The 11,177-nt window shown below is 35.4% G+C and overlaps 2 protein-coding genes across 4 annotated transcripts in view; both read left to right on the top strand.

Annotated features, from left to right (window-relative positions):
* The first annotated feature begins 121 nt into the window (after nucleotides 1-121).
* Nucleotides 122-6,573, top strand: LOC107477384 (uncharacterized). 3 transcript variants are annotated; one of them, XR_002371763.2, is made up of 12 exons: nucleotides 122-639; nucleotides 1,609-2,509; nucleotides 2,781-2,866; nucleotides 2,967-3,061; nucleotides 3,291-3,593; nucleotides 3,682-4,161; nucleotides 4,438-5,116; nucleotides 5,231-5,461; nucleotides 5,583-5,707; nucleotides 5,801-5,992; nucleotides 6,091-6,216; nucleotides 6,381-6,528. XR_002371763.2 is itself a non-coding variant. In XM_016097384.3 (11 exons), the coding sequence occupies exons 2-11, from the start codon at nucleotides 1,652-1,654 to the stop codon at nucleotides 6,433-6,435; spliced, it is 3,324 nt and encodes a 1,107-aa protein (XP_015952870.1). In that variant the 5' UTR covers nucleotides 123-639; nucleotides 1,609-1,651; the 3' UTR covers nucleotides 6,436-6,573. The 3 variants fall into 3 exon arrangements, 1 of the variants encoding a protein (XP_015952870.1); XR_008007003.1 differs by having other exon boundaries at nucleotides 6,385-6,518; XM_016097384.3 differs by having other exon boundaries at nucleotides 123-639; nucleotides 5,801-6,216; nucleotides 6,385-6,573.
* Nucleotides 6,574-9,333: 2,760 nt separating this feature from the next.
* The window catches only part of LOC107477381 (uncharacterized), a 2,537-nt gene continuing 693 nt past the window's right edge, over nucleotides 9,334-11,177 (top strand). Inside the window, exons 1-3 of the mRNA XM_016097382.3 lie at nucleotides 9,334-9,491; nucleotides 9,717-9,879; nucleotides 10,608-10,698. Coding sequence (XP_015952868.1) covers nucleotides 9,452-9,491; nucleotides 9,717-9,879; nucleotides 10,608-10,698 — 294 coding nt within the window. The 5' untranslated portion in view covers nucleotides 9,334-9,451. The remainder of the gene's footprint in view (nucleotides 9,492-9,716; nucleotides 9,880-10,607; nucleotides 10,699-11,177) is intronic.

Genomic DNA, 11,177 nt, shown 5'->3' with positions numbered 1-11,177 from the left:
ATTTAATATAATACCTTAATCATTTTTCAATTTTGCATTTACTTATATTTATTGTCAATTTTATTTTGCAGCATGCGGAAAAATAATTTTAGGGAAGAGTGAAAGGAAATTCGTGTGGAAAAAAAAAAAAACACAGAAGAATTTTAGAGACACGAAAGAGAGCGAGCTCCGTTAGATTATATAAATTGACAAATTGATTAAATTCTCATTTGATAAAAACTCATCTCTGAGATTTTTGTTTTCTTTTTTTCACCGCTTCAGATCACAGAGGGAGGGGAAAAAAAAGAAAAGGGAAGAAAACAATTTATGAACTGATTGCTAATTTATCAATTACTATAAAAAATGGAACGAGAATTCTAATCGGATCGTGTGTTTTTAAGTTTTTCTGTATCTGCACTTTGAATTCGTGCATTTTTGGTTGGTCGGTGTTGTCGTCACAGAAAGCTAGAAACTCTTATTTTTTTGCAAATTGAAGAAGAAAGAGAGAGGGGAGAGGTTTTTGGTGGCTTCAAAACGGCGTCGTTTAAAGGCACTTTACGCTTTGATTGCCGCAACGCCAATGGCTGAACGCCCCGGACTCTTTTGCAATGTGTTTGGAAGCAAGACGCTTGTGATTATCTGAATCCATTCCTATTTAGGGTAACATGTTATATTAATTATTCAGATTTGTTCATATTTATATATATCCATTTTGTTTTTCTTTTCTTCGTTCATATCTGTAGTTATGTGGGAAGTTGTTTTGTTAAGTTTGGTACTTGTTAGTTGTTATTATAGGGTGAGCTGATTCAGTGTCTTGGAGTTAGGGTTGATTACAGGACTTTTTTTGAAATTTTCGCCTGCATGTTTTATTGGTTAGTTTAATAGACTTAGCGTTTATATGTGGTTATGCAAATTTGCAATAGTTGAATATGTTATTTGGTTCTCAGAGAAAGAATTTATGGATTAGTGCTTGCAAGGTGTTTGCTCTTATGTTTGCAAGAATTAGGATGGATGATAGTTGTTAATGTAGTTTGGGATCACCTTCTAGATGATAATTGTTAATGTAGTTTGGAATTCACAATCTGTTCTCTTTTTAGCTCAAATATGTATAGTGGCAACTGCATTTGGAACACATTGTAGTTTGATAATTTTGTCTTGATTCCTTCTTTTATTATTTATGACAATGTTAGAAGTAAGATGCTTTGATTTTAATGAATGCTAAGTTTCATCAGGAATAATTAACTTCAATGCTTCTGAAATTTTTTAATCATTTATAATCTCTTCCCCATTTATGATTTATCCATTATCAGTTACCATACTATTCTTGATTATTTTATTATCTCCCTAGAGGTTAAGCAATGAACATTAAAATCAACAACCAACCAGCTTTCATCTCTACTACTTTGTAAGGCTTGTCACTTAATATTTAATTTATGATTGAAGTCAAGGACCTAAGGTTGAACTAAAACTATAGATAAATAAAGGTGAAGGGTATCAATATACATTGATGATCTCATTTGTCGTTTGATGGAACTTTAGCCTTGTAGAAAGAATTAGTGAGAGCTATTTTTGATTAGCGAAGTCTGAATCAATGATCAACTTCCTTTAACATTGGTTTTTACACATCAGGTACTACAAGAATTGGGGGAAAAAAAAGTCTGTCAAACATTCTATGATCCAGAACGCTGATATGGAACTTGAATCAGGGACTTGTAATATTTGCTCAGCTCCTTGTTCATCTTGCATGCATCTTAATCGAGCTCTAACTGGAACAAAGGCTGAAGAATGCTCTGATGAAAATTGTCGATCAGGGGAACCCAGTCAGTTTTCTATGGATGTGAGTGATCTATCTTCTCATAGGAGTACAGCTTGTGAAAGATTGAAGCATGCTGTCAGTGAAACCAGTAACTTGCTTAGTGTTAATTCTGGTCATGAATCTCTGTCTGAAAATGCTGAAACCACACAAACTTTATCAGAGAAGTATCACGATGCCAAGTGTTTAGAAGGACCTGATGACAGCTCTTCGTGTATCAGTAGAAACAGTAATGCTAATTTAGTTAGTGATAGCCATCAAAGACATGCAGACAAAATAAATATTTCTTGTAGTTCATCCTCAGTTAGTCACTTAGGAGTAGAAGGATCTACAAGTGGGCCATCTGTTTATATATCAGGCTTGTGTGAGATACCCTCTTCTAAAGATGCAGATATGCCAGAGAATTCATCAGAATGCTGTGTTGGAAATGTTGAGTCATCGCCAACCAAGGAGATAATCACTGCTAATTTTTCAGGTGAAAAATTTCTTGCAAATAACAAAGGGCTTGTTAATGGCACTACTAGCAAGTTTTCGGCAAAAGTATATCCAAAGTCAGAAGCAGATAGTGACAATGGTGTTGGTGATGTGAAAGACGAAGATCGTAAAGTTCCAGCCCATGATGGACTGCACGAGAAGCAGGGGGAGCTTGTTAAATCACCCGTCAAGCCCGAAGCTCAATCTGGAGATGTGAGCGATGACTCAGATGTTGAGCATGATGTGGGTACATTTCCTTTTACTGTTCTTATACTTTTCTTTGAAACTAAACTTGATAAAGATGAAAATGTGAGGAGTGGATTGTACTGGTTTGAATTTTTCAATGATTCTGTTGTGGTATAGGGAAATGATTTGCAAATGCTATTTACTCAGCTTATAATCATTCAAGAACTTTCGTATTCCTTTACTCAAACTTCCATTTCTCTTGCAAAAAAAGTTTATGTTGCTTATCACAAGGAAAAGCATTTTCATGATTTTATTAACTGGAAAATAGGTAAAGGTATGTGACATCTGTGGAGATGCTGGTCGCGAGGAGCTACTTGCAATATGTAGTAGATGCAGTGATGGTGCAGAGCACACGTGAGCATATGAACCTTCCATACACAATCCTAGTTTCTATTAGATTACCATATATTCTCATTGACTGAAATGACTTATAATTCTTATTTCTGTGAATCAGCTATTGCATGCGAGAAATGCTCGAAAAGGTCCCAGAAGGTGACTGGTTATGTGAAGAATGCAAGTATGCTGAGGAGACTGAAAAACATCGGCTGGGTAAGAGTGAAGTTTCACATATGGTAGTACATGGGAAAAACAGGATAATGTTCAAATTTCAGACCCTTTATTCTTTATCCTGCTTCACACACATTTCTTTTTCATGCTGAATTTGCTTACGTTTAGGGCACCATATCGAGCACCACATATATTGCTGCGTGTTGGCATATCTGTGAATTTTTTTTCAAACACAGATTTCTGATTTATTTTATTTATTTATTGGTTGCAGATGTTGAAGAGAAAAAGGTCCATAAAGTTTGTTCAACTGCGCAAATATCTGGTAAAAGGCCTTCCGAGGGTGAAGAATTGGCAAAGGCAGGGAAAAGGCAAGCTCTTGAATCAAGTAAAGGGTCACCAAAGGGGTCAAGCCCCAAGAAAATATTTCCACTGTCGCGAGAGTCTTCGTTCAAGAGCATTGATAAAGGAAAGTTGAAGTCTGATCATCAGACCTCCATTTGTAACCACTCCAATGGCAATGACATAGAACTTGCTCGTTCTCTATCTGCTGGTCCTCGGAGTCAAACAGCTAAGAGTATGGATCTATTTTACATTTGTGAACACCTTTCTACCTTCCTAAGATGTTTTTTTGTTTATATATGTAGCTGTGGATTCTTGTTTAGGTACATTGTTAAAGTCAAATTCATTCAACAACATCAATTCCAAGCCCAGAGTCAAACTTGTTGATGAAGTCCCGCAAAAGAAGAAAGGGGCTGGTGAACATACCTCTAAGAATATTGAAATGCCGGGACGAATGATAAGCAAATCTAGTTCATTGAAATCCTCAAATTTGGGCCATTCATGTGCCACTGAATCAAAAGTCAAAATGGTTACTTCCAAACCTGGAACTACTGCAGATCAAAAAGGATCAAAACTAGCAAAAGAATCAGGTGCCTCTGATAGGAAATTTTTCTCTAGGGTTGATCGGCCTGTTGTTTGTTCAACCATGGCTAGTTCTGCTCTTCTGACATCTAAGAGTGATCAGAAGCTTACCCCTCGTAGCGAAACTGCTAAACCTTCAACAATTAACAACAATCACGAATTTAAGGTCAACCAAGATGGGAGATCAAATTCATTATTGAAGTCTAAGAATAATACAAGCCGTAAGTGTTTGGACCCTCTAGTTAGTTCAGTTGTGGTCCTGATGGGAAACATATTTTTCCTGTTATGTTACTTTTATTTTTTAACATGATGTTTTTACATGCCAATTAGCTGTCTAGGTATTTTTGTTTCAGTTTAGGAACAGCATCTCTTATGAAATTGTCTTATTTTAGTTTCAATGGATCATCTTTTGGTTCATCTTGTCATTTTGTGCTTAGAACTAAGTTGAACTATGAAATCTGCAAAGATTTCCTCTTATTTGATTCCTTAAATTTCAGAGAGAACATCAACCAGTGGTGATGAAACTCAATTAGATGGGCTGCCTCAATCAAGAGAGATAACAAATCAGGTTGATAAAACCAAAGGTAGTTCTGGTGATTGTGTGAGGTCTGGTCTTACTAATGCTTCTGAAAGCCCATTCTGTCACAAATGTAAGGATTTAGGCCATGCTACAGAATGTTGCATGGTTGATAAACAGGAATTTGGCCTGGAAGGATCAGCCACTGGCCCAAACAGTTCAAAAGACAAAACACATAAAGATAATAGACTGAAAGCTGCAATCCAGGCAGCTTTACTTAGAAGGCCCAAAATATGCAAGAGGAAAGAAGTGCCTGACCAAACTGAGAAGTTTCTTACATCAGCCATAGACATGAAGTCCGAAGTCACTTCTCAAGATAAGGCGTTTGTTATTGACACTCCAAAGAATATTGTTTCTACTGAAGAAACAAAAGTGAGGCAGGATATCCTTCAGAATCCTACATTTGAAACTTCGTCTTCCAATGATTCGAAGCAACATAGCTTTTGTCCAGCTGATTTTGGATCACAACCTAGAAAGTTAGAATCTGTTGGTCCTACTCCTGGAAATCCTGTAGTTAGAGACTTTCGCAATCAAGCTTTGGCTGTCTCAAGTGTTCTTCCAAAGATATCAGTCTTTCCAGAATATGAATACATTTGGCAGTGTGTAACATTTCGTGATAAGCTAGTTTCTCTTTATTCTTTATTGCCCTTGTTTTGTTCATGTTATAATGTTTAACTTTGAAGTAAGATCTACATGCTTTGTTTTTCATGCAGAGGTGTCTTTCGAATGCATAGAAGCGGAAAGCCGCCTGACTTATGTACTGGTATTCAAGCGCATTTATCCACATATGCTTCCCCTAAGGTTCTTGAGGTAGTGAACAAGATTCTTCCTGAGGTTTCCCTCAATGAAGTTTCTCGCTTGAGCACGTGGCCTACACAATTTCATCAAGGCGGGGCAAAGGAAGATAATATTGCACTTTACTTTTTTGCTAAAGACATTGAAAGGCAAGGATATGAATATCATTTTTTTTATTGACAGAAAGCTGCCAAATAAAAAATTGAAAACACGTTTCTCTGATTTTGTGTCTAGTAATTATCTACTTTTTTTAATAATTTTCTCATGCAGTTACGAGAGACACTACAAGGGTCTACTGGATCACATGATTAGAAATGATTTAGCGCTTAAAGGAATTTTTGATGGTGTTGAACTTCTTATATTCCCCTCCAATCAGCTTCCTGAAAATTCTCAGCGTATGGATTTTTAATCGTTCCTTGTGAGAACCACTAATAGTTTATATCACAACATAAGAAAATTAATTGTTTTAATTTCATTTTTATCTGCAGGTTGGAATATGTTGTTTTACTTATGGGGTGTATTTAGAGGGCAGAGGAGGAATAATTCTGATTCTGCAAAAAAGATTTGTAGTCCCAGTTTGAATGCGTTGCCAGTTCAGAAGGGTTCTCTGACTGCTGTGATGACTTTGTCTGAAACCCACTGTTCACCAATGCGGATGGATGAACAACCAATTGCTTGTGGTAAAACCTGCAGTGAAGTTCTCTCATCCACTTCCATGGACCAAGGCGATACTATTTTAAGTGGGGATTTTGATATTAAAGAAACTATTTTTGACCAGGCACGTTTGGGTCCACAAGTAAACTTACGGAGGCAAGATAGTAGAATCAACGCGGAATCTGCATCAAAGAATCCGACAAGCAGTGAACAATTGTGCCAACAAATGCACTCTCCAGGTTCACCTCCGGTAATACTTCTACTCTTCAATGCTTAATTTGATATACTTAAAATTTTCTTTGTCAATGCTGTGATGTCAGTGATTTATAATAGTTTAAAATTTCAAATTTTATTTTGATTTCATAGATTATGGAATATGTAGAGTGGTTGGTTTGATGTTCTTGCTTTGTGCAGAAAGATGGACAGCACAGAATCCCCACACCTCCTGAAGCAATGGGAACGCATGTGAGTAGCAGGATTTTGGAAACAAAAATTGATTTTGATATTTCAGTCAAGGAGAACTCTCTGTCTTCTGGGATTCCTTCTGCTGGCAAACAAGAGATAGATGCTGCAAGCAATACCTCAAAGAATCAAATTTCAGAAAGAACTAACAATGATGAAGATCAGCGAAGGCCTAAAAGGAAACTGATAGAAGAAGATCTCAATGTTAACATGGAGGCAACCTTTCAAGAAGACCCGACTATAAGAGGCACCAATTGTGAGCAAACCAATGATAAAAGAGTTGAGCATATAGATGTTTCAGATGCAGTTTTGAAGGCTTCCGCAGATAGTTATCAGAAATTGGAAGATGGAGAAACTTCCAGCAAGAAGCTCAAGTCAGGTTTCGGTGAAATTTATGCAAGTTGCAGTTCAGGTGGTAGGGAATCTTTCAATGGCAGTTTTACAGCCCCGGCAAACCATCCCGGTACCTTATCTTCGGTTGAGGGTAGAGGATGCAAAGAAGCTTGCTTAGATAAAGTCATTCATGAGGACCTTGGAACTATGGAAAGAACCTTCTTTCCTGTCGGTTTGCATCAGAAAAATGACTCACGCTTGATGCTTAATGGCATGCCAGTGGAGGGGCCTTGTGATTATGAGGGTCAATTTCAAGTTGGGATTCCAAACCTAGAGCTTGCTTTGGGGGGCGAAACAAAACCACAGCCACCGCCAGCACCGCCACTACCACCACGTAAGGGTATGTTCCCTTTTCTTATCGGGGATGGATAAGGAACCTGTCAAACCAGCTCCAAAAGCTGAACATTCGCCTGATGGGCATCATGTGAATACTTCGTTTCTCCTTTTTGGGAGATACACAGACAAATAAAATCTACCTAGTATATCTCTAATCTTGTACATTATCGCCTTCGATAAAAGCTATAGCCTATCATGTAGGAACCCTTATCCACCTTCATGAGCCCCCTTTAGAGTCAATAAGGGTTTTTTGGTTTCCTCCTTAGTTAAATACTTGCTTTTGGTGTTATATTTTTTGTTACAGATCAAATAGTTACGGCTGTTTGTACATAGAGAGAATTCCGGCCGACATAATTCAGAAATGTTACTAGGAACTTGCGGATGATACTATTTTTTTTTTTATCACAGGGTTTCCTTTGTTCCTGGCTTCTTTATTAGTCTTTTCTATTGTTATAATTGAGAAAGACGGACGGATAAATGTATAGAAAGATTTTGGCGCCGAAAAAAATAATTTTAAAAAGATAAATATTATATTAGTTTTACAAAAATATTAGAAAATAAAACACTGTTTTAAAACCTTGAGTGTATAATTGTATATCATGTTCAATTATTTTTATTAAAATAATACAATTTTTTTAAGTTTTCATTTATCTTAACAATCCTTTAGGTAGCGTTTGTTTTAAGGTATTGAGACAGAGACTGAGATTTAGTATCGTATTTGTTAGTTCAGAGACTGGTACTAAAATTTTTGTCTCTGTCTCTAAAATTCTCAGTATTTCAGTACTTCTAAAAAGTAGGGACACAGGGGACTGAAATTTTTAGAGATGGAGATTGAAATTTTAATAACATTTTATACCTAAAATACTTTCATTTCAATTAATTAATTCCAATTTTATTTTTTGTGCAAATTAAATTATAGTTTCATTTTTGTTTCAATTCCTGTCTCCCATTTTACACCAAACAGAATACTGAGATTTATTTCAATCGATTATTTTTGTCAGCTTCCATACTAATATGATTTGCTCATTTGGTTATGTAACTTGTAATAGATTAGCCAAAGCGTTAATACTTAACAGGCAAGTACCCTTTTGCTTGGTTAATCCTCCCCAAAGTTATTTTAGAATGTGATAAAGTTACCAATATTTACTTGCATCCCTTGGTCTTTACTAGTAGTAGAATTTCTTATTTAAAAAATCTCAGATCATCATCAGCTAAAGACCAATTGTTTTAGGCAACATGCCAAAATTACTCGGCAGCAAAGTACAACGCGGTGCTTTGCTCCACTATTTAAATTGGGGGTCTCTCTCTCGGTGCAGTTTATAATGTATGATTTGAAGTTTGAACTTTTGATTGAAATCCATAAATAATTAGTAACTTAGTACCAAATCCTAACTATAGAAACACAATAGCATGACAGGTTGGCGATGGAAACTTGAAAGGGAGAGGCAGACAATTTACAATTGATAAAGGCGGATCAACCTATAAATTTATAATAATGATGGCGGACTAACCGACGAAGACCAAACTTGTCCATTTTCTAACTGCTACTACCAACCTTAAACTTGTTTATAAGTTCCTGCATTTCTTTATTTCATAAATAGAAATAATTTTTACACAATAAAGAGCCATAACAAAATTTTTTAACCAAAAGTTTGTTTTTATTTAAGATTTTTTTTAGAAAGAAAAAACACTCAAAATTTACAATGGAAATTATTTTGATATGATAAGACGTAAGAGTAATCACTATACATGTCCTTTCTTAAAAAACCAATTATCAATTAGCTAATAAAATAATTAGTAGATAAAAATTAAGAAAAGACAAAATAAAATCCTAAAAACGGATATGACTACTTTATTTTCGAAAATAAGATAAGATAAGATATTGAAAATAAGATATAATATACAGAAACACTAAATTTTATGTTTTTGTATTCTATTTAGTGATAATTAAAGCAAATTATAAAAATCTAATTTATTTTTATTTTTTTCATTCAAAATTTTAAAAAATATAATAATAAAAAATATAATAATAAAAATTTAAGAAAAATAATAAAAATAAAAAAATAAATTATGTTCCTTTATTAAAGTTTTTGTGTCCTTTCTCTAACAATAGACGCAAAATACACTAATTGTGATAATATCTCTGTCCATGTTTGATCCGTAAAATACGATTTTGTGTCTTATTAACTAACTACTACTTCTCAAAGCTTATTAGCTCAGTAGCTTAGCATCTGAGAAGAAAAAACCAGCGGCAGCAATAAGCTTTTCTTTTTCTCTCATTTTGTCTGAGTGTTATGGCATTGACTGCTTCTTTTGCGCCATTCTCCATTCCAGGTTCTTTCTTCTCACTTTCGATCCTTTCATTTTCAATGGTTTTGCTGAACCTGCATTGCTAAGATCTATGCGTTTCTCTATCTACGATTGATCCGTAAATGAACTTGAATTCAACGGTTTTGCAGACTCGAAACATTTTTAGGTTTCTAGAAGCATCGAATGAATTTCTTTTCTCTATATCTTTCTACTTGATGTGTGATTCTTTGCTTTGGGAATGGTGAATAGGTGGCCATGTCAAGGCATCTCAGGAGCTATGTTTAACAAAGCGTAATTGTTCTGGGCTTGGATCTGGGCCTGGGCTCTGGCCTGGGCCTAATCTCACTGCTCAGAGAAGATCACACTCCGCTGTGAGCAGGAATCGCAGGTCATCTATTTGTGCAGAATACCGGTATGCCGTATTGCAATTCTTTTAAGCAGTTAGATTCATAAGACTCATTGTTATTTATACACGTATCTTAATATGAAAATTTTTAGATATTGTGGAGCTACTCCGTATTCCTGTACGGAGTGATTGATAGTAGCCGATTTTGTAGTGTTTATGTAGCATGATTGAAAAAGCAATAATAAAATTAAGTTTCCTGCTAATACGGATAGAATAAATTATACTGAACTACCTTTAAAGCTTTGATGAAATTCGCTGTCCTCGCACTCGATTTTCGATAATACACATTGAATTGAACTCTCCTAAATATAATTAATATTAAACTTGATACTCTTGTATTTTGTAAGATGTGATGCTAGATATTCTGCTCAACATGATACTATCATCCTCTAATGAGAAGGTTAAGACAGATTGGAGTATACCAGATATAAAGTCATGTTAAATTTCACTGAACTGCAAAGGAAGGGGAAGCATGTGTAGTTTAGTTTCTTATCATTGGGAGGTGTATAAACCTACTCTATACTTGTAACCACCGACAACATTGTTAAAGAAATTCAGCGTTTCCTTTTAACTTTCGATTGTTCTAGCTTAGCTTTTGAATGCTAGGGCCTAGGAGGCTAAGTAGTGTTGAAATTCATTCCTGGCACTTGTGTTTTAATTATTTCTTGCCTTTGAAGAATATGTAAAGAGTCATTGTTCTTTTCATTTGTTGCCTCCCTTGTGTACTGTTACAGAGAAGGTGGAGGTGGAGGTGTGGATTTTCTTGCCGGATTTCTTATGGGAGGTGCAATTCTTGGGACTGCAGCTTATATCTTTGCCCCCCAGGTGATTGCTTCCCCTAAATTTCAAATTTATTGTGTATAGCAAGTGTGTGATCTGAGCTTGGTTTATGTCATTCAAATGAACCCGGAAAAGATGTAGAGGAAGACGGATTAACTATAGGTAGATGTCTACATTTGAAAATATTATATCCCCGGTATCATTGATATTTAATTATTTTTAATTGGACAACTGTGATGTATGTCGTTGAAAGCATGGTATTGAAAATTTTCGATTTCCAAATCACTACTTTATGCTGGGTAATACCATGCACGTTCTCTTACAATACCTTAGAGGTTCAGTTTGTGCTGTTCATGCTTCTTGTAGCATTTATTTTCTTTTCTAGTTTTCTAGCTATAATAAGGGCCATCTTTATATCATTGGTGATACTGTTGCATAAATGTTAAATTTTTCTCGTAGGCAAAAGATGCATGAACACATCTCCTAACCCTAAGTGACTCATCACAACACACCCTTTTCTTTTC

The sequence above is a fragment of the Arachis duranensis genome, chromosome 3, assembly GCF_000817695.3.
Source record: "Arachis duranensis cultivar V14167 chromosome 3, aradu.V14167.gnm2.J7QH, whole genome shotgun sequence".
Classification (NCBI taxonomy): domain Eukaryota; kingdom Viridiplantae; phylum Streptophyta; class Magnoliopsida; order Fabales; family Fabaceae; genus Arachis; species Arachis duranensis.
This window is presented reverse-complemented; position numbering and strand designations above follow the sequence as displayed.